At 46.0% G+C, this 27638-nt stretch overlaps 1 protein-coding gene across 1 annotated transcript in view; it reads left to right on the forward strand.

The window, feature by feature from the left end:
* The window catches only part of LOC126248390 (calcium-dependent secretion activator-like), a 1500396-nt gene that overhangs the window by 216299 nt on the left and 1256459 nt on the right, over positions 1 to 27638 (forward strand). Inside the window, exon 2 of the mRNA XM_049949341.1 lies at positions 13137 to 13289. Coding sequence (XP_049805298.1) covers positions 13144 to 13289 — 146 coding nt within the window. The 5' untranslated portion in view covers positions 13137 to 13143. The remainder of the gene's footprint in view (positions 1 to 13136; positions 13290 to 27638) is intronic.

The raw sequence follows: 27638 nt of genomic DNA on the forward strand, positions 1-27638 counted from the left end.
ACGAACTTGTTCCTGAAGAGGGGAAGCAGCTTTTTCAATAGCTGAAGGTATAACAATCAGGATGATCGTCTGATCTGACTTTGTAGCGCTAGCCAACATTGCCTTGTTGCAGTGGTCCTGTGAAGTGTTGAATGAACTGGGGAATTAGAGCTATTATTTTTACCAACAGCGTATGATATCGCTTAATTATGGTCCCATCCTATTGCGAAAAACGTACTGGAGGTAAAATTGTCCCCCCATTCGCATCTTCAGGCAGGAATTACTATTGATGATACAATGTGTGATTCAAAAGTTTCAAGACTGATTCATTTCTGAGTATGGGAGCGCGCGCGGACAGGTTCCGCCAGGTGGGGAAGCAGCGGATGGTGCGGGGGGGTGGGGGGTGGGGGTCTCCGGGAACGAACTGATGCTGCGGCAGTTGCCTCCGGAACTTTGGAGAGTGAGCATCGCTTGCAGCGTGAGTACATGTCATTGACCTCGGTCGAAAAGTGGGAAAGGCGGAAATGGAGCAGCACTTGGAGCAGCGTTGTTCGATTAAGTTTTGCATGCGACTGAACAAAACCGCCACGGATACTCTCGGTATGGTTCAAGAGGCCTTTAAGGAAGAAACTATGTCCAGTGCAATGTTTTTTATGTGGCACAAACGTTTCAAAGATGGCCGCGGGAATGTTGAAGACGACGACCGCTCTGGGAGCCCATCATCAAGCCGAACGGATCAAAATGTGGAGAGAGTGCGGGAACTTTTAAACAGTGACCGTCGTCTTAGTGTGAGTGCTCCGCCGCTTGAGGGATCGAGTTCGCCGCGTCCGCCCGGTGATAAAGGGCGATTGGATTGTCCACCACGACAACGCTCCCGCTCACACGTCGCGCGCCGCCGCCGAAGTTTTGGTCAAGTTCAACGTGACAACACTGCCGCAGCCACCCTACAGCCCCGACTTGGCTCCAAGTGACTTTTTCCTCTTCCCCCAAATCAAGACAGGCCTAAAAAGGAAGCGATTCGACTCCATCGACGCCATCCAGCAAGCTTCGCCGAGAGTCCTTGACAGCATGACGCCCGAGGCCTTCCAGAAGGGCTACGAACAGTGGAAGACGCGCTGGCAGCGCTGTGTTGATGATGAAGCATCATATTTTGAAGAATTTTAGTCCGCTGTACTTAAATGTCCAATAAATTTCTAGTTCTGAGTTAAGTCTTGAAACTTTTGAATCACACCCTGTATAACTATCAGGAAAAACAAAACTGGCATTCTATTGGTCAGAGCATGGAATTTTACATACGCTAATTCAGTACGAGCTTAGAGATTTTTAAAAGGGAAATGGATACGTTGAAGTTAGATCTACTGGGAATTAGTGAGTGTTGTGGAAGGGAGAATAGGACTTCAGGCCAGGTGAGTACAGGGTCATAAATACTAATTCAAATAGTGGAATAGGTGAACTACTCTGAAAAGTAAAGTGAACGCAGTATCGTATCCAAGACAGACATGAAGCCAACACCCACCGCGTTAGTTCAAGGACATATATATGTCAACTACCTCTGCAGATGATGAACATATTGAAATAATGTATTAAGAGAGAAACGAACTTCTTCAGATAGTTAAGGAAAAGGCAAACTTAATTGTAGTGGAAGATTGGAATTCGGTACTAGGAAAAGAAAGAGAATGAAAAATAGAAGAATATAGAACGGAGGAAGCTAATGAAAGAGGAAGCTATGCAAGAGGTCGACATGAGCATTGGCTTAACTGGTAGGCTTAACACCTGCGCTCGTCTGGACTATCGAGAATTCAGATATATAATATCAAAATCTCACATAACTGATAACATAGAAAAGCTCTCGTAAATGAACCACGGGTGCTGGTCTTGCACTAATTATTTAAATGACAGAGGTCAGGGTTACCTAGCTATCGAATGGATATGATGATTACAGAGCTACTTAGTTTAATATCTTACTTGAGCACAAAACTTGAAAATGAAATTTACACGGTGCTCACACATGACAGAGAAACCAAACCATTAATGAACATGGTGAGGAACCACTTGGGTTATACATTAAACGCTTATGGGTAGGTCACATGGGAACGGGTAAGGCTAGAATGAATGTTAGCAACTCTGAGAATCACGTACACATTTGCATTCACTGGTGGCACAAATATATCTGTGTAGATCATTTTATCTGAAGGGAATGTTAATCAGACATGCAAGAAATTAATAGCATGCGAGAGCAATCTTACCGAAAGCGTGTGGATATGATTCATCAAGATGACACCCACTCGTGAGTTAGACAAAGGAACTAATAGAATCGTTAGCGCTGAACTGAGTAATTCTCGCGTCTCCATAAAAACCCTCTCAGGATTATGAACGCGTACTCGGACCTACATCCTATTATCCTATCTAGTGAAGCAGTACCTGCCAAACCAAAAGTCTGAAGGCAGCATCCATATCCCCTCGGGAGTCTGATACCCGTGTCCAGGCACCGTCCGGCCAGGCTGGAATCGTAACCAAGAGTCGGAACATCTGCATCCATTAAGATCTGACACCCAAGTCCAAGTGTATCCGGGCCCCTTGGAGTCTGATGCCAGAGAGTCCAAGCACCTCTACCGATCGAATTCTGAACCCGGAGTGTTCAAAAACTTCGTTACCCTACTCTCCTGAACGTTTCGCTTAAAAAGCTGAACCTAAACTTCCTCAGTCAATCAAAATGGGTAAGTAGTGGTACGTCTGTAATGGGGGCAGAGATGTACTCCTCGAAACACCCTTCTAACACAATTTTGAGAATATCCCACTGCAGGTTTCCATGCAAGAAAAGAGAGAGGAGTGAGGGGAGGGGGCGGTGAGAGCTTTCTAAAGGTCAGCATGGTGCCGCCTCGTTGCGACGTGCCTGTATTTAGGAGCTTTGACATTCCATCGTCCAGAATGGAATCCCAGGGCATGGGGGCCACCTGCACGGTGCCAACGCCGTCTCCTTCTTGGCTTGAGGAAGTGGCCTCAGCAAGACAAGGATTGCGTTTTTTACTTAAAACTGCCCCCCTGCAGGTCCGGGGGTTCGAATAGGCCCGAGGTATTCCTGCATGTCGTAAGAGGCGACTAAAACGAGTCCCTCCCCCTCAAAGGGGTACTTAGCGCCTGCGTCCGGAGACGGACGGTTCCACGACCTATATTTGCGGTCATTTTGGTTTTTCACTTCTTCTGGTATCTTCCTTCCTTTGGTTGGTTCCTTTCTTTGTTCTTCTCCATCTCACTGTCTTACTTACTCTTTCCTTTGCCTCCTTCTCCTTGCCTCCTTCTCCTTGCCTTCTTCTCCCTGCCCTCTTCTCCCTGCCTTCTTCTCCTTGCCTTCTTCTCCTTCCCTTCTCCTTGCCTTCTTCTCCTTGCCTTCTCTGTTCTCCGCCTCGGCGTTTGAGACAGTCTGTCCTTTCTCTCCCTCTCTCCCTTCTTTTTCCTCTTCTTCCTCTTCTTCCTTACTCCCTGTGCGTGCCTGAAGGCCGACCCACGCGTTCGCACTCGTAGCCGGTGACGGGGTAACGCGTAATTCCCCGCCCTGGGTAGACAAGTAAGGCACGTACGTATCCCCTGGTAAAGGCCAGGCCCAGGGAGGGGTGATTGTCTGAGCTGACACCTTCTGACCATGCCGATTGGTCCCTACGTCCGTTTCTCGGGAGGTGTGACCTGAGGTGTAAACATTCACCTAAGGCGGGAGTGCCCTCTGAGAGGGTCGCCACAAGGAAGGAGCGCGCCATCGGAGACGCTGGCACTCATGGGGGATTCCTGCGCAATGGATTTCTCTTCTTCTTCTCTCTCGACTTCTGCCCAAAAACGGAAACTTGACCAGCCACCAGTGACAAAAGTACTACCGCCTGCCCCACAGTTCCTCGTAGTTTCTCGATCTGAGGACGGAAAGGATTTTTCCTCTGTCGACCCTTTCGAAGAGGAAGAATACAAGTAGTGTTGGAGGAAATGGAAAACACTCTTGCTACACGGTACAACATGAAAATTAATAAGTCAAAAACAAAAATCTTAGTTGCAAGCAAACAAAATAATCAAGCAATTACGAATATAAGGCTGAATGGAGAGAAGCTGAAAGAAATACAAGACTTTGTCTACTTGGGAAGCAGAATAACACCAGATGGTCGTAGTAGGAAAGATGTAATAAGTAGAATAAATCAGGCAAAGACTGCATTCTATAAAAGGAAAGGACTCCTCACATCAAATATGATAAGTCTGTCGTTAAGAAGCGGTTAATAAAGACCTTTGTTGGGAGTGTGCTTCTCTACGGCAGCGAAACCTGGACACTTGGAGAGGACGAAAGAAGAAGGATTGAAGGATTCGAAATGTGGTGTCTGCGAAGGATGTTAAAAATTCCATGGACGGCCAGGATGACAAATGAAGAAGTCCTGCAGAGAGCGGAGGAAGTTCCAGTTCTTTGGAAGACGGTCAAGAAGAGGAGAGATATATGGATGGGACACATTCTGAGACATGAAAGTCTTCTCCACACTATAACGGAAGGCCTTGTGGAGGGCAAAAGGGCAAGAGGCAGACCTAGAAGAAAGTACATAAGCCAGATAATGCAGGACCTAGGATGCGGAAGTTTCACGGAATTGAAGAGGCTGGCCGACAATCGCACTGAATGGAGAGCTGCTGCAAATCAATCTTAGGATTGGCAACTTAAGAAGAAGAACCCTTTCGTTATCCAGAAGGGCGTAGATGCCATAGCCAGATCTGTCAGTTCTTGTACCAGGTTGCGTAGCGGTACCTTGTTACTAGAAACTGAGAGCGCCTTTCAGGCACAAAAACTGCTTCGGGCCACACTCCTGTACATGTTCCCTGTCCAGGTGGAGGCTCACCGCACTTTGAATTCGTCTCGTGGTGTGGTATATACTAGATCACTCGACGGGTTGACTGACGAGGAGATTCAGTCTTTCCTCGCTGAGCAGGGCGTGACGGCTGTCCATAGGGTCATGAAAAAGGTCAACAATGACCTTGTACCGACCCGGACACTTTTCTTGACCTTTGATAGTGTTCAGCTGCCGTCGCGCATCGAAGCGGGCTACGAGGTTATTTCTGTTCGCCCCTATGTCCCGACACCTACGCGCTGCTACCAGTGTTAGCGTTTTAATCACACTTGCCAGTCTTGTTCCAATGCGGCTAAATGTGTCACTTGTGGCAGGGATGCCCATGAGGGTGACTGTCCACCTCCGTCTCCTCGTTGTGTGAACTGTCAGGGTGACCATGCAGCGTCCTCCCGCGAGTCTCCCATCTACAAGGAAGAACGCTGTATCGAGGAAATTCGGGTCACAGAAAAAGTGTCCACCTCGGCTGCTCGCAAGCTATTTGCTATTAGGAAGCCCAAGCTGCTCCCAGCGGGGAAATACAGTACTGTCCTCGCAGCCTCGGACTATCAGGGACGTGGCGACGCAGACATGCGATCTGACCTTCAGCACTACGGTCGTCCGTTCGGCCAGTGCTAAGATCGCCCAGTCGACGTCTCCTCTTCCTCCCGTCACCCCTCAGACACAAGCACCTTCATCAGCTTCTGCCAAGACGAAGACCCAGAAATCAGATGCACGGGCCTTCAAGAAGGAACCGTCCCGTGCGGACTTCCTACGTACCTCGAACTCCCAGCCATCGACCAGTACGTCCACTAAACGACCTTCAAAGAAGGCTCATAGGAAGCACAGTTATCCTTCTCCGCCACGGCGCATTTCTTTTCCTGCGCCACCCAGCGGTTGCCGCCCCAGGCCGTCATCCGTTTCGCCTGGCCGCACCGCTGGTAGCCGAACATCTGGCCGTTCACCGGCGGAGGAAGCTCCCCCTCCCGGCCATCTTAACAAGAGGGCCGATGAACCTATAGAACCAATGGACGATGACTGTCCGCCTACTGATAGCGGCAGCAGTGCTCGCTCGAAGCCAGGCCCTCAGCGGCCTTCGAGGTGACCCCTTCTTGCATCTTCTTTTTGTTTTTCTTCTCACGAAGGCACTTATTCACTGGAATATTCGCAGCATTCGCTCCAACCGAGAGGACTTAAAGTTGCTGCTCCGCTTGCACCGTCCGCTCGTCGTAGCCCTCCAGGAAACGAAGCTACGCCCATGCGATCAAATTGCGTGTGTGTGTGTGTGTGTGTGTGTGTGTGTGTTGGGGTTTATGGGCGCTCAACATCGAGGTCATCAGCGCCCGCGATCAAATTGCCTTGGCACACTACACCTCTGTGCGTTTTGAAAAAAAATGGTTCAAATGGCTCTGAGCACTATGGGACTCAACTGCTGTGGTCATAAGTCCCCTAGAACTTAGAACTACTTAAACCTAACTAACCTAAGGACAGCACACAACACCCAGCCATCACGAGGCAGAGAAAATCCCTGACCCCGCCGGGAATCGAACCCGGGAACCCGGGCGTGGGAAGCGAGAACGCTACCGCACGACCACGAGATGCGGGCTGTGCGTTTTGACCTACCCCCTGTGGCAGGAGGGGTTATGTTCCTGGTCCGGGATGATATTTACTACGATTCCATCACATTGCACACCGGCCTGCAGGCAGTTGCCGTCCGAATTACTCTCCCCACTTTTACATTTTCCATTTGTACCGTTTACACTCCATCGTCGTCTGCCGTTACCAGGGCAGACATGATACAAATTATTGCTCAGCTACCTGCACCATTTTTGTTAACTGGAGACTTCAATGCCCACCATCCCCTTTGGGGCTCTCCAGCATCCTGCCCGAGGGGCTCCCTGTTAGCAGACTTTTCAACCAGCTCAATCTTGTCTGCCTCAATACTGACACCCCTACTTTTCTTTCGGACACATCTCACACCTATTCCCATTTAGACCTCTCTATATGTACTACCCAACTTGCACTCCGGTTTGAGTGGTATGCACTTTCTGATACATATTCGAGCGACCCCTTCCCGTATGTTATCCATCTCCTGCATCATACCCCCTCTCCGTGCTCAACTAGTTGGAACTTCTCCAAAGCAGACTGGGGGCTCTTCTCTTCCAGGGCGACCTATCAGGACCAAACCTTCACAAGCTGCGATAGTCAGGTCGTACACCTCACGGAAGTCATTCTCACTGCTGCTGAATATTCCATCCCTCACACTACTTCTTCTCCACGTCGCGTACCGGTCCCCTGGTGGACCGCAGCATGTAGAGACGCTTTACGTGCTCGTCGACGTGCTTTACGCACCTTTAAACGCCACCCTACAGTGGCGAATTGTATCAATTATAAACGATTACGTGCGCAGTGTCGTCGTATTATTAAAGAAAGCAATAAAGCCAGCTGGGCTGCTTTCACAAGCACCTTCAACAGTTTTACTCCTTCTTCTGTTGTCTGTGGTAGCCTGCGCCGGCTATCTGGCACTAAGGTCCACTCACCAGTTTCTGGCTTGACGGTCGCGAATGACGTCCTTGTGGCCCCTGAGGATGTCTCCAATGCCTTCGGCCGCTTTTTCGCAGAGGTTTCGAGCTCCGCTCATTACCACCCTGCCTTCCTCCCCCGAAAACAGGCAGAGGAGGCTAGGCCACCTAACTTCCGCTCCTCGAATCGTGAAAGTTATAATGCCCCATTCACCATGCGGGAACTCGAAAATGCACTTGCCCGGTCACGGTCCTCCGCTCCAGGGCCTGATTCTATTCATATTCAGATGCTGAAGAACCTTTCTCCTGCGGGTAAAGGTTTCCTTCTTCGTACTTATAATCGCATCTGGATTGAGGGACATGTTCCCGCATGCTGGCACGAGTCTATTGTTCTACCGATTCCTAGGCCGGGGAAGGACAAGCACTTGCCTTCCAGTTATCGACCCATCTCGCTTACCAGCTGTGTCTGTAAGGTGATGGAGCAAATGGTTAACTCTCGTTTGGTTTGGCTGCTCGAATCTCGACGCCTACTTACCAATGTAAAATGTGGATTTCGTAGGCGCCGCTCTGCTGTTGACCATCTGGTTACCTTGTCGACCTTCATTATGAATAACTTCTTGCGGAAGCGCCCGACCGTGGCTGTGTTCCTTGATTTGGAGAAGGCTTACGACACCTGTTGGAGGGCGGGCATTCTCCGCACCATGCATACATGGGGCCTTCGCGGTCGCCTCCCTCTTTTTATTCGTTCCTTGTTAATGGTTCGACAGTTCAGGGTACGTGTGGGTTCTGTCCTGTCAGACACCTTTCGCCAGGAGAATGGGGTGCCACAGGGCTCAGTTTTGAGCGTCGCTCTCTTCGCCACAGCGATCAATCCAATAATGGATTGCCTCCCAGCTGATGTATCAGGCTCCCTTTTCGTGGACGATTTTATCATCTATTGCAGCGCGCAGCGTGCATGTTTCCTGGAGCGCTGTCTTCAGCGTTCTCTTGACCGTCTTTACTCCTGGAGTGTCGCCAATGGCTTCCGTTTTTCTGCCGAGAAGACGTTCTGTATTAACTTCTGGCGCTACAAAGAGTTTCTCCCACCGTCCTTACGACTCGGTCCAGTTGTTCTCCCATTCGTGGAGACAACAAAATTTTTAGGTCTTACGTTTGACAGGAAACTTAGCTGGTCTCCACATGTGTCATATTTGGCTGCCCGTTGTACCCGTTCTCTAAATGTCCTCCGTGTTCTCAGTGGTATGTCATGGGGAGCGGATCGAACCGTCCTACTTCGCCTATATCGGTCGATCGTCCGCTCCAAGCTGGATTATGGGAGCTTCGTATGCTCCTCTGCACGGCCGTCCATCTTACGCCTCCTCAACTCCATACAACATCGGGGTTTACGTCTTGCGATCGGAGCGTTTTATACTAGTCCCGTCGAGAGTCTTTATGCTGAAGCCGGTAAATTGTCACTCACCTACCGGCGCGATATACTGCTTTGTCGGTATGCCTGTCGGCTACTGTCAATGCCCGACCACCCGTCTTATCGTTCCTTTTTTGACGACTCTCTCGACCGTCAATACGGGCTGTATGTCTCTGCCCTGCTACCCCCTGGAGTTCGCTTTCGTCGCCTCCTTCAACACCTTGATTTTTCACTCCCTGCAACATTTAGAGTGGGCGAGAGCCACACGCCACCCTGGCTCCAGGCTCAGGTTCGCGTTCACCTTGACCTCAGCTCGCTCCCAAAGGAGGTTACCCCCGGTTCGGTATACCACTCCCGTTTTGTCGAACTTCGTTCGAAGTTCATTAATATGACCTTCATTTATACAGATGGCTCTAAGACCAATGACGGGGTCGGGTGTTCTTTTATTGTCAGGGGCATAAAGTTTCAAATACCGGCTCCATGGCCATTGTTCGCTCTTCATAGCTGAGCTCTTTGCCCTCTACCAGGCTGTTCTTTACATCTGCCGCCACCGACATTCTGCTTATGTCATCTGCTCCGATTACCTGAGCGCCATCCAGAGCCTCAGTGATCCGTATCCGGTTCACCCTTTCGTGCACCGGATTCAACGCTCTCTTCAGCAGCTGGTGGACGACGGTTCTTCGGTTAGCTTTATGTGGGTTCCTGGCCATTTCGGTATCCCTGGGAACGAAGCTGCAGATGGCGCGGCCAAGGCTGCGGTCCTCCAGCCTCGGACAGCTGCTTGTTGTGTCCCTTCATCAGATTGTAGCAGGGTCATTTGTCGGCGCATTTTATCGCTGTGGCATGCCGATTGGACAACAAGCTTCGGGCCTTGAAACCTCTTCCCGCGGCTTGGACGTCCTCCTCACGCCCTTCTCGGCGGGAGGAGGTCGTTTTGGCCCGGTTACGAATTGGACACTTATCTTGTTTTGTTTAAATATAGGAAATTTGAATAAAAACTCATGTTCCAAGTGATTAATAAAATTTCTGCCATGGTCCCTGCGAAGCTGTTTCCCATGACTAATCCTTCTTTTCGTTGATATAGTTTATTATTGGAACTAAAATAGTTGAAGGACAAAGTTATTTGAAAGAGCTCAAAAAATTCGATGATTTTTGTAGTACATGTCTTCTTGTATTTGAGTAGATTTGCTTAAACGTTCTGCATAGTGTCGTCAACTGGGACGTTGGTGCAGAAGTTAGGAATGTCGAGAGAGACTAATACCGATTCTTCTGATATCTCTTTGTTTTCAATATATGTCACAAGGTCATTATCGTTCTTAATGCTAAAAGATTTCTGAAAAGTGTACATCGCCTTTAATTTGTTATTTAGCTATTGATACAGTTCGGACAAATAATATTATTACACACTGGCTCAAAAAATGGTTCAAATGGCTCTGAGCACTATGGGACTCAACATCTAAGGTCATAAGTCCCCTAGAATTTAGAACTACTTAAACCTAACTAACCTAAGGACATCACACACACCCATGCCCGAGGCAGGATTCGAACCTGCTACCGTAGCAGTCCCACGGTTCCGGACTGCAGCGCCAGAACCGCACGGCCACCGCGGCCGGCCAGACTGAAGCGCCTAGAACCGCACAGCCAAACCGTCCGGCCACAGACTGGCAATTGCACAGCCTGAACTGGTAAAAGACAAATAACTAAAACATGTACCTCGTATGATCGTTCTCCATATTGTCACTTTATGTCAAATTATACTTAGATTCGTTATTCTACGGCCATTGAAGTCGTATAGATTTAAGAGCCAATTATGGGCAATGACCTATTACGAGATACCTGAGTCGAAATGTCCATTGCATACAGTTTACGTCGTAACCTTCGCTCGCTAAAACGTTGAGATAGACCTGCAGACCCTGACAACAACAATTCCTATTGTAACCGACTGTCACTGTCTGCGGCGGAGGTTCACATCACTACCGGGTACCAGTTGTACACGATCTACAGCTTTACAAACAGTTAGTGTGTCCTGGTAAGTCGTTACTAATATTTTGTCTGGTGAGCTTATGTTATGGGGAAGAACTTGCTTGTCTTCGGAAAACAGTTTCTCGTAGCTCGCTAGAGCAAAACAGCGTTCTAAGCTGCTGAAAAATAAAGGGCTCTCGCCCAGATATGATCACTACAAAACTACACTGATGAACTAATAAATTATCACCGCCCGCTTAATAATGTGTTGGCCCAACTTTGGACCGGAATACACCAATGATTTTGTGTGACTCAATTTCGATAACTTCTTGGTAGGTTTCCGAAGTTGTGTGGTTCCAGATGTCTACACACAATTCCTGTAAATTACAGGACGGTGGTTTGTGGGCACAAAGATGGCGCCCAATAGAGTCGATAGCGTCCTAGATGTGTTCCATCTGGTTCAGATCATTCGAATTTGGTGGCCAAGACATCAACGTGAGTTCACTGTCTTATTCTACAGACCACTGTACCACAATTTTGGCCTTGTGACACGGATAGTTATTTTGCTGGAAGATTTCATGCCGTAAGGGAACACATCAAGCATGAAGGGATACAGACAGTCCGCAATAACGTTAATAATGTTCATGGTGTCACGGTCTTAGTTTACTCCCACGCCTCTAATGAGCGTTCACGCAACTGTCTCCCATGGCATAATACTGTCCCCACACGCTTCCGTCCATATTGCAGTGTACGTTTCGACCAGCCTTTTGCTTAGACGACGGTTTATCTGGAAACGACCATCAACCTATGTAACAAGAAATGTGATTCATCCGACTAGGAAACACGTTTACATTCATCCACGGTCCAGTATCGATGATCCTGAGCACACTAGAATCGCAATTGACGATGTCGTTGGGCCAACCTCGGAATACGTAGGGTCCGTCTGCGGAACCTCGTGTTCAACTATGGGCACTGAAGGGTGTGATCGGGAACACTTGTACCTATACCAGCATTGCACTTTGTCGTCAGATCTGTCACAGGCAGCCGTCTACGATGCTTTACCGAGCCGTAACAATATTCCCTTTGTCAAAGTCTGTTTTGTCAGTGGATTTCCCCATGCGCGACGCGTCTCGTCGCTCGAATGATTCCCCATTCGACTCTGCTGCACTTACGCGCTTTCCTTATCGCGTCACTTGCTCGTATCTTAGGTAGACCCACATGCTGATTAGGTCGTTTCGAACCGCTGCAGAAGTGTTGCTGGGAAGCGAAGCACCTATCATGCAGTCACCATCTCTCCCCATGCGATTCCAATATTTTTGGGATCTGAAGAAATACATTCGTGCCCGTCGATTTGATTCGGACGAAGAGGTGCGCACCTGGGTACAATTATGGTTTTGTAGACAACAGAAAACATTTTTCCATGAAGATATTTACCGTCTTGTCTGACAGTGGGTTCAAAAATGGCTCTGAGCACTATGGGACTTAACATCTGTGGTCATCAGTCCCCTAGAACTTAGAACTACTTAAACCTACCTAACCTAAGGACATCGCACACATCCATGCCCGAGGCAGGATTCGAACCTGCGACTGTAGCGGTCGCGCGGTTCCGGACTGAGCGCCTAGAACCGCATGGCCACTCCGGCCGGCGACAGGAGTAGAATTATTAGCGAGTAAGTTAAAGTAGTAAACAGAAGATTTACTTAACTTGTATTTCTCCAAGAGCACGAAGACTCATTACAAATAATGCTGAAAGAAGTGGAGTCCAGCTATCACAAGGTCAAGAAGAATGACTCTGTCTGAACTAAGAACGAACGTGGTTTTGGAGCAACAACTAGGTGGCGTCAGCATAGTGTCACATAGCGATGAGGCTCCAAGTGTTAGTGGGGCTGTCTGAATGCTGCGGCCGTCCCATACCGCGGAGGGAGAGGGCGCTCACGACACTGAGCTGCTGGTCGCGTGGCTCCGTGGGCGTACACCATTGGGTCCACTGCATCCCGAACGAGCGCTAAAGGCGTCTGATGAAAACTTGCAGTTCCGTTGCCAACTTTGATGCCGGTAGAGTGGTATCGATATCATCAATACGCGACAGAAATGAGCAGTACTGCACGCACATGTGAGGGCGAGGAGTATAGTGGGCATTACTTTTGTCAACTGCAAATACTGTGTGTGAATGGGACAAGTTATTCTGAAACAGGCTAGACAGCGGATATCTTCGATATTTGTGCAGATATTTTCACTCCAATACAGACAGAATGATCAATGTGGATAAGAAATCGAATGAAATGCAATTACTTTGTAATGTGCCACCAGAGACTAAAGGTCACTTACGCCGTACAGTCAGAAAGTATACTTAAAACAACCTTCTAAAATTTGCCGTTGCAGTTGCGTTTCTACCTGTGATGCTGATGTGGTTGTGATGTGTTCCAGGCTCGCCATGATCGACCCCAGCTCGTCTGAAGAGGAGAGCGAGGAGGAGCAGCAGGAGGAGCAGGCGGCGCAGCATGCGGACGCGCCCGCCTCCTCCCACGCTCATCCCCACACGCACGCCGCCTCACTTGAGGTGCCCGCAGCGCCCACCAGGTACGTCACCTCCTGTCTGCCTCATACTCTCCTGCATTGTTACATAACTTCGTCTCATACTCGTATACCGTTGCCGTGGAGCGAACGGACCTAAATCCCGATTTTAATACGACGATTAATTTTATGTCCACCTAACATGAGTCAGTGGGCCACCGCGGTGGGGAGTTCCCTTAGAACATCGGATCGAGATTGTCTTGTCTGGTGATGTACAGAGATGCTTGAATATTTAAGCATTATATTCATTTTTTAATTATGCAACTTTCATGTTCGTTATGAATTATGCTTGATACCATCTATCTAGGTTATCACTGTAATTTAACACTCTTAGTTACCATTTTTGGCACATAAACACAAGCGTCCGCAAGGGAGAGGAGGCAAGAGATGCACTTTCCCCATCCTGAATTCTGAGTCACAGACGTCTGTGATGCTACTAAATCCCAGATTTAGTAATGATGAGAGCAATGGGAAAAAACTGGGATTTTAACAACCACTGCATTCGACATGATTACATGACAACGTATCAAACTGAAGAGACGAGGACTGTATTGTTCAAAACTAAGTTATTAAGGGTCAGTTCTACCGGTTAGTTTGAGGGTTGTTTTCAAAGATTTTTAACATTCATCTCGTTGAGTGCTGGCGGTGGGTTACATTGTACTGAAACAACCCCCCAAAAAACGTGGCTTTCAAACAAAATTTTTCCACTTCTACTATGAAAACCAATATTAAGAAATAGAAATCATTAGATTAACGAAATAAAACCATTTGGAAGACCAGAAATGAAGTTTCGTAAACAAAAACGTTGGTATAAAAGTTGAATAAACATTTTCTGCTGTTTATTTCCTGTTCCTTCACTAAGAGGAGTAACAAACAGGTGCATTTTTTGCTGGAAATTTTTATCTGTATCTCATCAACATCTAATTATTTTTCTATGTTAGAGTTTTAATTTCCAGTCTCAATATGATATTATTGACATAGGAATAAAAATACAAATATCGTAAATATAGTCGAGCTGTATTTAGTAACTGTTAGGATGTAATGACGTTAAAAGTATGTTCTTCGCCGATACTAATAAAATATGCTTATTTTAGATATAAAAGTAGTCTTATCTTCCAAATAATATTGAAGTGATAACTGTGAAACGTTTGAGATATAAAAAGTTTTGTGTACTTCCTGCTGGTTTAGCTTCGCAGGTCCAAGACGTTATGAAGCTCTGTTTTATAAATCGTCAGTTTTATAATCTTGCACCCTCTTGGATAAATTTCTGGGGACGATCATGTGTATATGACGAGTAATAAACACTAGATTTGACATTTCTCACCTAATATCTGTGTGTTGACAGCATCTTTATTTCTGTTGTCTGGTGTCCTAAAACTAGTGTCTCTTGTAGACACTAGACACTGCTTTCCTGACGATGGCCCAGTAACCCGAAAACCGTTTCGAAATTAACAATATTATGAAAACCAAAACGCAGTTTTTTCTTAAATATAAAACTGTGTGCCAAAAATGACGGAAGAATCCAAAGTATAGTAAATTTACTTTCAGAAATTAAATGAGATCTTCATATTCCTGCTTCGTTTCTCTGTTGCCCGGACACTCTTACAGAAAAAGTTTAAGTTTATTCCTGTATTTAATTAAATAAGAAAAACCATGTTCTCGTAACCAGATTCACAATTATTGACCAGGTTTATGAATAGAAGATGGTTTAGACGAAAATCTGCTGGTTACCCAAATAAACCTTTATCTTCGAAAATGAGAAAGGGTTGTATGTATACACAAACCTGTCGCTCCTATTTCACAGCGAAGAATATGCTGCGTAGTAATGACAGTGCCCCAAATCGCTTTCGTGACAATAGTATTGATGTGCAACTACTGTATTTCCCGATTTATACTTGGATCTTCCGTGCTAGCCGGCCCCTGCGTGACTCTAGCTGAAACACGAATGTTCGGAGCGTTCGAAGTTCTACCTCGGCAGCGAACCGCACGACTATCAGCCCGCCCTTTCGTCTCAGCATGAATATTACATCCTGTACTTTCAAGTTGAGTTCTTACTCCAGTGAATCTTTTAGAGTCTACAAGATTAATTCTTCCAGCAACTAATCAGAAATCTTACAATGTACAGGGTGTCTACATCGAAATTCCCTAATTCGAATGTGTTCCATGCACAAAACAAAATGAAAAAGCTTTATTTTTTGCCCAAAAATAAGTTGTATGTGAAGATAAGTTTTGAAAAAAAATTACAATAACAAATCAAAACACTTCCACGTGAGCCCCTACGGTGACACGAAGAATGTCGAGTCTGTTTTCAATTGCCATCCAGGTTCACTGCAACATGTCCGAAAGAATGATGTCAATGACTTCCACAATCCGAGTACGAAGGTCATGAATGCCGTGCACTGCCGTGGCAAACAACCTGTCCTTGACGTAGCCCCATAGCAAAAATCCCATGGTGTGATGTCAGGAGAACGTGGAGGCCAATTCATGGGTTCCCCTCACCCAATCCAGCGTCCTGTAAATGCTGCATTTAGAGGTTTCCGAACACCCAGCGACAAGTGAGGTGGAGCACCATCTTTCTGAAACCAAAGGTGTGGCTGCAAATTTTCAGCTTGGGGAAAGACAAAAATCTCCAGCACGTCTAGGTACGTCGTTCCTGCGACAGTTGTTTCAACAAAGAAGAATGGTCCAGTTATCTTGTCGCTCATGAGGCCACACCAAACGTTCACTTTCGGACTGTCTTGTACCTTTTCCCTGACACACTGTGGATTCTGCCACACCCAAATTCGAACGTTATGCTTGTTCACAGTTCGAGAGACATGGAATGTGGCCTCGTCAGAAAACATTACACGTGACAGGAACGCAGGATTCCGGTCTATTCGGTTAAGCATTTCAAGTGCAAATTCGTATCATCGGCTTTGAGGGCTGCAGTATCTGCACCATGTATGAATACAGACGCAACCGCGTTCTGACGACTTTATAGACAGTTGCGTGAAGGATCTGAAGTTCTCGTGAAGCTTGACGAACTGCGTTTCGTGGATTTCGTTGGAATGTTTGGCGGATATTCTCAACTTGTTCTTCAGAGACCCGCCGACTTCCTCCATGCCCCTATGCAATGGTGCCAGTTTCTAGAAACCGACTGTGCCTGATTAGGAGCCCCAGCGGCAAGAATTAAAGGAGATTGGTCATTCATATTTATTTGTAGAAACAAAATGCTGTTGGACGACGGTTATTGAAATGAATTTACAAATTGTATTTGTTGAGTTGCCCATTATCAATTACAAAAGTCTCGCGGTCTTTGCTAGGGTGTTTATCTTGTGGTTGTTATGAGACAAACGGAACTAACAGGCAGACTAATGTGAAAGCGAGAACTGTAGTGCATTTTTACCGGGCTGTGGTCGTCCTGTTGCCGGCGAAGCTAAAGGCGAACTGGGTTAGGTTAGCGGTGTCTCACAGCAGCGTGAAGGGAGCGGGCGAACGTGCAGCAGAAGGCTGGCTGCGTCTCGGTAACGGCATGTAGTCGGCGAGGAGTCGTGTACTCAGGTTGTAACTAGCGCTGGATGTCCGGCTCAGTCGCCCAACGGAAAGTATCGCTGTTGCCGTCTCGATCACAAATGTGCCTCCAAGGCGGGGGCGGGGGAGAGAGGTATCTTTGTTCCATCGTTGCCTGCCTGTCTCCCACGTAGAACCGAGATTGGGTATATTAAAAGATTGATGCGAATGCCGGGATTGTTCCTTTGGAAGGGCATAGCCGATTTCCTTCCACAATCTGAGCGTGTCTTTCGTATTTTTCTAGGTTGTGAATTATTTAAACTTATTTAAGCACCGACTGTAATTGTTAAGTCTGTAGAAACAACATCAGGAAACGGTGCAGTTTCTCATCGGTCTGCATCTAACATTGATAAGAACGTGGACGAATGAGAGATGTACCTGCGAAGACTTTAGCATCACTTTCCGGTATTGTGAGGCCGTAGTGCCTTATCGTTTATTTCGGGTCTGTCATCTGTTAATGGCTAATTTGCTTTTAAGGGACCTGTTGTAACTGTTAGTGTGGAATACAGTCTCGAAAGCGTCATTCTAAATTGTATAAAAAGAGGATTGCTGATTTCGAATACATGACCTGCTGATGATAGTTTGAATACTATAATCCCAAATGTTTACAATAGTAAGACGATCTATTAATCCCCGAAGTTGTGATTCGTCTCGACCCTACATCTACACCTACATGATTACACTGCAACTGACTCTTAACTGTTTACCAGGGTATTCATAGAACCACTTTCAGACTATTTATGTCCCGTTCCACTCTCGAAGAGCACATGGTAAAAATGAACATCTAACTCTCTCTGTGCGAGCTCTGATTTATCTTTTTTCTATTACGATGTTCAATCCATATGCAGGTTCGCATCAACAAAATAATTTGGCATTGGGAGAAGAAAGTTGTTGACTAAAATTTGGTGAAAATATCTGGCTTAACGTAAAAGTCGTTATTTTAATGACTGTCATCCCAACTCGCTTATCCTTTCCGTGACACTTTCTCCTCTATTCCTTAATATTACAAAACTAACTGTACTTCTTTGGACTTGGTCAACGACCTCTGTCGGTCCAATCTGGTAAGGATTCAATACCGCACAGCAATAATCCGGAGGAGAGCGGACAATCATGCTCTTGGCACTCTCTTTGGTAGATTTATTGCAGCTTCTAGGTGTTCTGCTGGTAAAAAACAGTCGTTTTTGCCTTTCCCACCACCTTTTCTCTGTGATGGCTGCAAGTCAAGTTGTTTGTAATTGTAATCCCTAAGTAAATTTAAAACTACTAAATTTCATAATTGAGCCGAAATTTTTAGTGCTCCTATGAACAGTGAAGTTCTGTCATCTGCTTTTAAATTGGAAAATTTAAAATTTGAAAGAAGCATTACCGATACATCATCCATATGCGGTATCAGTAACAATACAACGTAGCATGCTGATTGAAATGCAGATTCAGGTCATATGTTTTCCATTGGCCCCACACCAAAGCGAAATTTGCCACGGCTGCACTAGAGCTATAAAAGCTGTGCGCATAACATCGAAACTTCCCCTGCATTACGTCGTAATATGATGTCGTCTGAACTTCAACCACAAGATAACAATTCCGTGTGGCACTACGCCCTGAAGCAACTCTTCATTTGACGCCACTTCGGCGACTTGCGTGTTGCTAACACGCCTAAGGACGTGTAGAGTTCAGGACGTGACCTCTATGGTGGCGGTTGAATCAGCTGTTGACAAGTCAGAATTAGTGCTGTTTCCCCATCTGGACGAGGACTACAGAAGTAGTGGGTTACTTGAGTGGACCATCAGCGAAACATACCTGGTTATGAAAGTTCTTTATTCATGACAGGTACAATGATGGGATATAGCTGGAGGAAATGTTATTGTCCTCTTTGACGTACCAAGCAAAGGTCGCGCGGTGTGCCGGCGTTATCGCCCTGCCCTCCAGGGAAATGTATGTGCTGATGGCGGGAGCTGCTGGCGGCGGCGGCGGCGGAGGCGACGACGGCTGCAGATGTCAGTTCGGCTCGGTGACGTGACGCAAGGCGCCGCCCAGTCGGCACGAGTGACAGAGGCAGCCAATCGCTGCTCGGCTCTTTTGTGGCCGTAGATAACAACACCCCGGGATAGATCTTGTTCAAAACGCAGTGCCCCGTATGACAAAAGACGATGGCGTGGGCCCGCTCTGGGTATTGGAGAGCAATGGAGTCGCTGGACAGCTGGCTGGCCCAGGCTCGAACCAGCGGCTCATCAGGAAAGTGACCGTCAGCAGCAGGTAGTCACCCAGAAGGTGACGCAGTGGTGTGAAGGCAACAGCTTGACAGCATCCAGACTGTAGCTTAGGCGGAAACCTGCACTTACTGGCGGCAAAGTCCACGGGTGGCGGCTGGTGGCTCTTTTTCGAACTGTAAGTGGCCGAAATCTCGTAGTCATCAGCTGACATACACTGTGTCACTCAATTTACCGTACACACTGAGATACTGCTGTTTATACTGAACATCTGAGAATGTGGGACTGGATTAAGTGCGACACCAAGGTGACAGAGTCATGGGATGGCGATACGCACACGCACAGGTGGAGGTAGTATCGCGTACGCAACGTATAAAAGGGCAATGCGTTGGCGGAGCTGTCAGTTGTATTCAGGTAACTCATGTGAAAAGGTTTCCGACATGATTATGGAACCAAGGCTGGAATAAACAGCCCTTGAACGCGGAATAGTAGTTAGAGCAATATGCACGGGTCATTCCATTTCGGAAATCGTTAGGGAATACAATAATCTGAGATTCAGTGTCAATAGTATACCGAGAATACCGGGTTTCAGAAATTACCTCTCATCATGGACAACGCAGTCGCCGACGGGCTTCATTTAACGATCGAGAGCAGTGGCCTTTGGGTACAGTTGTCAGTGCTGGCAGACAAGCAACGCTGCTTGAAACAACCCCCATAAATCAATTTTGGACGTATGACGAACGTATCCCTCAAGACAGAGCGGTAAAATTTGGCTTTAATAGGCTATGTAAGCAGACGACCGACGCGAGTGCCTTTGGTAACAGCATGGCATTGCCTGTAGCACCTCTCCTGGCCTCGTGACGGTATCGGTTGAAGCTCAGACGACTAGAAAACATTGGCCTGGTCTGACGAGTCTCGATTTCAGTTAAGACCTGATGGTATTGTTCGACTATGGCGCAGACCCCACAAAGCCATGGACCCAACTTGTCAACAAGGCACTGTGCGAGCTGGTGGTGCCTCCATAATGGTGTGCTGTGTTTATGTTGAATGGACTCTGTCTTCTGGTCCAGCTGAACCAACTGAGACCATTGGCAGACATTCGTGGACTTCATGTTCCCAAACAACGATAGAGTTTTGGTGGATGACAAAGCAGCATGTCACCATGTCACAGTTGTTCGCAATTGGTTTGAAGAACATTCTGGACAAGTCGAGGAATGATTTGGCCATCCGGATCGCCCAACATGAATCCCACCGAATATTTATGGTACATAATCGAGAGGTGAGTTCATACACAAAATCCTACACCGTCTATACGTCTTCCGCAATTATGGAGACTATAGAGGTAACATGAATCAATGTTTCTGTAGGGGACTACCTACGACTTGTTGAGTCCACGCCACATCGAGTTGCTGCACTACTCAGGGCGAAATGTGGGCCGACACGATTTTAGGAGGTATCCAATGACTTTTGTCACCTCATTGTATGTGATCCGGCTGGTTAGCGTTTCTCCAATGGCAGCACTCCCACCCAAGATAGCGTGACAGACTAGAGAGGGCCGGCGTTGGCATTGGGCAGCAATGACATCACTTGCTCCGATTTTTCTGTCCACTCAGCTCTTCCAGAAGCCCTGCTGGAGCTGTAAGATGTCACAGCTTTGACTTTCAGGGATGCTGGTTAGCGTATTCTGCAGTGTCAGATTAATGAATGAGAGTTCTTCTGTCGTAAATACACTCTATTGTCAGCAGCACCCAGTCTTCAGTCTGACTGGCGCTTCTCCCACTATGTCGCTGCGCCGATTGGCGCAGGAACGATTCCTCGCCCCAGAGAATCTGTGGCGCAAAAGAAGAAAGGAATGTTATGGTTTTACGTTTCGTCGACAGCGAGGCCATTCTAGAGACTGTGTTCAAGCTCGGATCACGAGAGGTTGGGAAAGGATATCGGCCGCACCCTCGTCAAAGGAACAATCCCGGCATTTTCTTGTAACGCTTTGGGGAAATTACGGAAAACAAAATCTGGGTGGCCGGATGGGGAATAGAACTGTCGTCTTCTTAGAAATCCTACCGTGGAAAGGAGATCTACAGTTTAAAGTGGAATGTAAACCACGTGAACAAGAAGATGAAAGACTATCATTCCGTTACTGTGATCAACAGCATTTCTTTGACATCGAATGTGATTGATTTTTCTTAGCATGCTTGTGTTGTAATCCAAAACGTAATTAGTTTGGTTAGAACTTTAGTTATTATGCTGTGAATTAATTTTGTTACTGTCCGCCCCGATAGCTGAGTGGTCAACGCGGCGGTCTGTCACGCCAAGGAGCCCGGGTTCGATTCCCGGCTGCGTCGGAGATTTTCTCCACTCAGGGACAGGGTGTCGTTTTGTCCTCATTATCATTTCATCATCATCAGTGGAAGACAACGCGAAACCACCACTGGAATCACTTTCCTAGACGTTCATGCGGTGGACCTGTCTGACGGGGCTTCCAGCATGACAAAACCTGCCGCAAGGCAGAACACAATTAAAAAAAAATTGTCACTCTGTACATGTCACTGGGAAAATCAACGAATTGTGTACAAGGAATTATCATATATGAAACTTATTATGAAAATCTATGTACAGCGCATAATGTGGCATTTTCAGGTAACTAAGGGAGAGTATAAGATACGTAATTATTATAAATTAATCCACGGGTGTACTGTCGGTTGTTGGTGTGCGAAGGACGCAATATTTCGGCGATCGGCCCTGTCGCCGTCACCAGCGAACCTGAAAATGGAGGCACTGTCGACAGTCGACATATTGCGCTCTTTGGACACCAGCAACAAACGGCACATCCATAGATCATATTGTTATGAAATACGGCGGGAGAAACTGGAGAGCCACTTATGAAACTAATCAGTTTTAACGTACAGATCCCCCAAAATCGCTCCAGAAAGAATTGTTTCCTCTGCAGACGTCATGTATACACGTATTGTCTAGCGACGAGGCTCTGCGTTGAAAAAGCGCCATCTGCAGGAACGTGTGGCAGGGCGTTAGGAAAAGCAACTTTAAAGCCGTAAGATAATGCCAGTTTCATTCCTGAAACTACGGAAGGCGATGCCATGTATGAGTTTCACTGCGTTGTACACTTGTACGTACCCGGCCATATTTGCCCGTAGTCGAAGCGGGCGCCAGATTTGTATTCAGGTGGATGACGATCCAAACACTGTTTCGTACGTTCTGATTTAGGATGTCCGCAGTTACCCTAAATCGCATAAGGCAAATGCCGGTACACTTCCTTTGAAAGGACACTGGCAAATTGTTTCCCTAACTGGAGTATTTGCTCCGTTTCTAACGATCTGGTCGCGACAGGATTGTAAACCTTAATCTTACGCCCTTTTATATCCGTCATCTCACAGAGGACGTAGTAATGATTGCTGGTACGGAGACTCATAACATTTTATCAAATGGTTACTTCAAAATTACCAAGTTTGCGTTCTTTTTAGAAGCAATAAATTTTTTTAACTACGGAGATAAAATTTTCCAGTTAGCTGTTACTTCCGTTGAAAATTCCGTCCTGAAAACCAATTTTGGCTGCCAGTATAATTTTAGACACCATTAAAGTTACTATGAATTACGGTGGGTTTTCCTGTAAATGTTGTAAATTAAGAACCTGATGTACGTAAGACGCTGTAGACATTTTCTGCTACACTCTGGAGAAATTAATTTAACTGTTGTGTTTCAAGCTGAAATATTGTAAAGTACATATTCCAGCAGCAGAGAATTGTTAAATATTTTCACAAAGCACACATTTCGTAAATATATGCACTTTAAGACTATTAAATATAGGTCTATAATGATTCATTCCCCCCCGTCCCATGAACCATGGACCTTGCCGTTGGTGGGGAGGCTTGCGTGCCTCAGCGATACAGACAGCCGTACCATAGGTACAACCACAACGGAGGGGTATCTGTTGAGAGGCCAGACAAACGTGTGGTTCCTGAAGAGGGGCAGCAGCCTTTTCAGTAGTTGCAAGGGCAACAGTCTGGATGATTGACTGATCTGGCCTTGTAACAATAACCAAAACGGCCTTGCTGTGCTGGTACTGCGAACGGCTGAAAGCAAGGGGAAACTACGGCCGTAATTTTTCCCGAGGGCATGCAGCTTTACTGTATGATTAAATGATGATGGCGTCCTCTTGGGTAAAATATTCCGGAAGTAAAATAGTCCCCCATTCGGATCTCCGGGCGGGGACTACTCAAGAGGACGTCGTTATCAGGAGAAAGAAAACTGGCATTCTACGGATCGGAGCGTGGAATGTCAGATCCCTTAATCGGGCAGGTAGATTAGAAAATTTAAAAAGGGAAATGGATAGGTTAAAGTTAGCTATAGTGGGAATTAGTGAAGTTCGGTGGCAGGAGGAACAAGACTTCTGGTCAGGTGACTACAGGGTTATCAACACAAAGTCAAATAGGGGTAATGCAGGAGTAGGTTTAATAATGAATAGGAAAATAGGAATGCGGGTAAGCTACTACAAACAGCATAGTGAACGCATTATTGTGGCCAAGATAGATACGAAGCCCACACCTACTACAGTAGTACAAGTTTATATGCCAACTAGCTCTGCAGATGACGAAGAAATTGAAGAAATGTATGATGAAATAAAAGAAATTATTCAGATAGTGAAGGGAGACGAAAATTTAATAGTCATGGGTGACTGGAATTCGAGTGTAGGAAAAGGGAGAGAAGGAAACGTAGTAGGTGAATATGGATTGGGGCTAAGAAATGAAAGAGGAAGCCGCCTGGTAGAATTTTGCACAGAGCACAACTTAATCATAGCTAACACTTGGTTTAAGAATCATGATAGAAGGTTGTATACATGGAAGAACCCTGGAGATACTAAAAGGTATCAGATAGATTATATAATGGTAAGACAGAGAATTAGGAACCAGGTTTTAAATTGTAAGACATTCCCAGAGCAAGATGTGGACTCTGACCACAATCTATTGATTATGACCTGTAGATTAAAACTGAAGAAACTGCAAAAAGGTGGGAATTTAAGGAGATGGGACCTGGATAAACTGAAAGAACCAGAGGTTGTACAGAGTTTCAGGGAGAGCATAAGGGAACAATTGACAGGAATGGGGGAAAGAAATACAGTAGAAGAGGAATGGATAGCTTTGAGTGATGAAGTAGTGAAGGCAGCAGAGGATCAAATAGGTAAAAAGACGAGGGCTAGTAGAAATCCTTGGGTAACAGAAGAAATATTGAATTTAATTGATGAAAGGAGAAAATATAAAAATGCAGGAAATGAAGCAGGCAAAAAGGAATACAAACGTCTCAAAAATGAGATCGACAGGAAGTGCAAAATGGCTAAGCAGGGATGGCTAGAGGACAAATGTAAGGATGTAGAGGCTTTTCCCACTAGGGGTAAGATAGATACTGCCTACAGGAAAATTGAAGAGACCTTTGGAGATAAGAGAACCACTTGTATGAACATCAAGAGCTCAGATGGAAACCCAGTTCTAAGCAAAGAAGGGAAAGCAAAAAGGTGGAAGGAGTATATAGAGGGTCTATACAAGGGCGATGTACTTGAGGACAATATTATGGAAGTGGAAGAGGATGTAGATGAAGATGAAATGGGAGATACGATACTGCATGAAGAGTTTGACAGAGCACTGAAAGACCTGAGTCGAAACAAGGCCCCCGGAGTAGACAACATTCCATTGGAACTACTGACGGCCTTGGGAGAGCCAGTCCTGACAAAACTCTACTATCTGGTGAGCAAGATGTATGAAACAGATGAAATACCCACAGACTTCAAGAAGAATATAATAATTCCAATCCCAAAGAAAGCAGGTGTTGACAGATGTGAAAATTACCGGACAATCAGTTTAATAAGCCACAGCTGCAAAATACTAACACGAATTCTTTACAGACGAATGGAAAAACTAGTAGAAGCCGGCCTCGGGGAAGATCAGTTTGGATTCCGTAGAAATACTGGAACACGTGAGGCAATACTGACCTTACGACTTATCTTAGAAGAAAGATTAAGGAAAGGCAAACCTACGTTTCTAGCATTTGTAGACTTAGAGAAAGCTTTTGACAATGTTGACTGGAATACTCTCTTTCAAATTCTAAAGGTGGCAGGGGTAAAATACAGGGAGCGAAAGGCTATTTACAATTTGTACAGAAACCAGATGGCAGTTACAAGAGTCGAGGGACATGAAAGGGAAGCAGCGGTTGGGAAGGGAGTAAGACAGTGTTGTAGCCTCTCCCCAATGTTATTCAATCTGTATATTGAGCAAGCAGTAAAGGAAACAAAAGAAAAATTCGGAGTAGGTATTAAAATCCATGGAGAAGAAATAAAAACTTTGAGGTTCGCCGATGACATTGTAATTCTGTCAGAGACAGCAAAGGACTTGGAAGAGCAGTTGAACGGAATGGATGGTGTCTTGAAGGGAGGATATAAGATGAACATCAACAAAAGCAAAACGAGGATAATGGAATGTAGTCAAATTAAATCGGGTGATGTTGAGGGTATTAGATTAGGAAATGAGACACTTAAAGTAGTAAAGGAGTTTTGCTATTTGGGGTGCAAAATAACCGATGATGGTCGAAGTAGAGAGGATATAAAATGTAGACTGGCAATGGCAAGGAATGCGTTTCTGAAGAAGAGAAATTTGTTAACATCGAGTATAGATTTAAGTGTCAGGAAGTCATTTCTGAAAGTATTTGTATGGAGTGTAGCCATGTATGGAAGTGAAACATGGACGGTAAATAGTTTGGACAAGAAGAGAATTGAAGCTTTCGAAATGTGGTGCTACAGAAGAATGCTGAAGATTAGATGGGTAGATCACATAACTAATAAGGAGGTAAATAGAAATGGGGAGAAGAGGAGCTTGTGGCACAACTTGATTACAAGAAGGGATCGGTTGGTAGGACATGTTCTGAGACATCGAGGGATCACCAAGTTAGTATTGGAGGGTATCGTGGAGGGTAAAAATCGTAGGTGGAGACCAAGAGATGAATACACTAAGCAGATACAGAAGGATGTAGGTTGCAGTAGGTACTGGGAGATGAAGAAGCTTGCACAGGATAGAGTAGCATGGACAGCTGCATCAAACCAGTCTCAGGACTGAAGACCACAACAACAACAACAATGATTCATTCTGTTTATCTTTACAGAAAAAGTGATCCTCTATTCAGATAAAAGTATTACATGAGACGAGATAGCTTAATAGGGAAGCAGTACGTGATTTTAAGCGATTTACGGGACGCGTTTGGTCCCATTTGACGTGGAGAAAGAGTTTAGAAAGTTGGAGTCTCATGTTGATTCGCCAGTTAAGTCGTGAACGGAAATGCCTTGGAGCTCAGATGCTTTCTTAATTCAGCGAGGCTGGGGCGAAGGCAGTGGTCTCGTGTTGCCTGTAGATGAATTTCTGTTGCTCGGGCTCTCTGCGTCAGTGAACATTGTAGCAGCACGGGACTTGAACTGTGTAATGTCTGTATTGGATTTTCTTTATTCCACCATATTTCATGAAGTGTCACTACCGTATAGCTTTATATTTGTTGAAGGCTCGATTTCACGAAAAATCTCTGCCAGTAATGTAGTATTGCGAATCCAACATTAAACGTTTTTCCCATTGTATGCTGTCCACTGTGTTCTCGCATGGTAAGTGAAAAGATCTTATGACTGACTTATTTAACGTAAGATGAATAATTTGTCATCGAACTTTTCACTTTCAATGCAATCAAACGACTTGAACGACTTAAACTTTCATTTCTCTGTGCAGTGAATACACATTTCCGACGGTCTGGCTGGTACATAGTAAATTTAAAATTGATACGGATGATTTCGGAGCAGCTACGTAGAGAAATGTGGAAAGCGTGCTGAACGGTCTGTTTTTATTAACTACCCTGGCTGCTCATCAGTTAGCAAATAGAGTAAAGCTAAACAGTTTAAATAAATTATCCAGCCCTGCCATGCCACCTACTATCTACACTCAGCCTCATAAATTAAGGATTATGCTGATACATGGTGAAACAACGCTCTGGTGGGCGGTTTGCGGGTTTAAATCACCTCCGGGTATGACCATGCGGTGCATTTGACATGCGGTCGTCGCACGGTGGTACTAGCAGCAGTCCACATACGCGGAGGTGTGTTGGTGCATGTCAGAGTATGGCGCAGCGAGTAAGTGTGCAGACGTTTTCAGACGTGCTAATGGTGACTGTGTGTTGAAAATGGCTTAAAGAACACATATTGATGACGTTATGAGGGGTAGAATACTAGGGCGACTGGAGGCTGGTCAAACACAGCAGGTCGTAGCACGGGCCCTCCGTGTGCCACAAAGTGTGATCTCAAGATTATAGCAACGATTCCAGCAGACAGGAAACGTGTCCAGGCGCTACAGTACGGGACGTTCACAGTGTACAACACCACAAGAAGACCGATATCTCACCATCAGTGCCCGCAGACGGCCACGGAGTACTGCAGGTAGCCTTGCTCGGGACCTTACCGCAGCCACTGGCAGGTAGCCTTGCTCGGGACCTTGCCGCAGCCACTGGCCAGGTTATGTTTACGGACGGGTCCAGGCATAGTCTGGACAATAATTCTCGTCCGTTT

The sequence above is a fragment of the Schistocerca nitens genome, chromosome 3 (assembly GCF_023898315.1).
Source record: "Schistocerca nitens isolate TAMUIC-IGC-003100 chromosome 3, iqSchNite1.1, whole genome shotgun sequence".
NCBI classification, from domain to species: Eukaryota; Metazoa; Arthropoda; class Insecta; order Orthoptera; family Acrididae; genus Schistocerca; species Schistocerca nitens.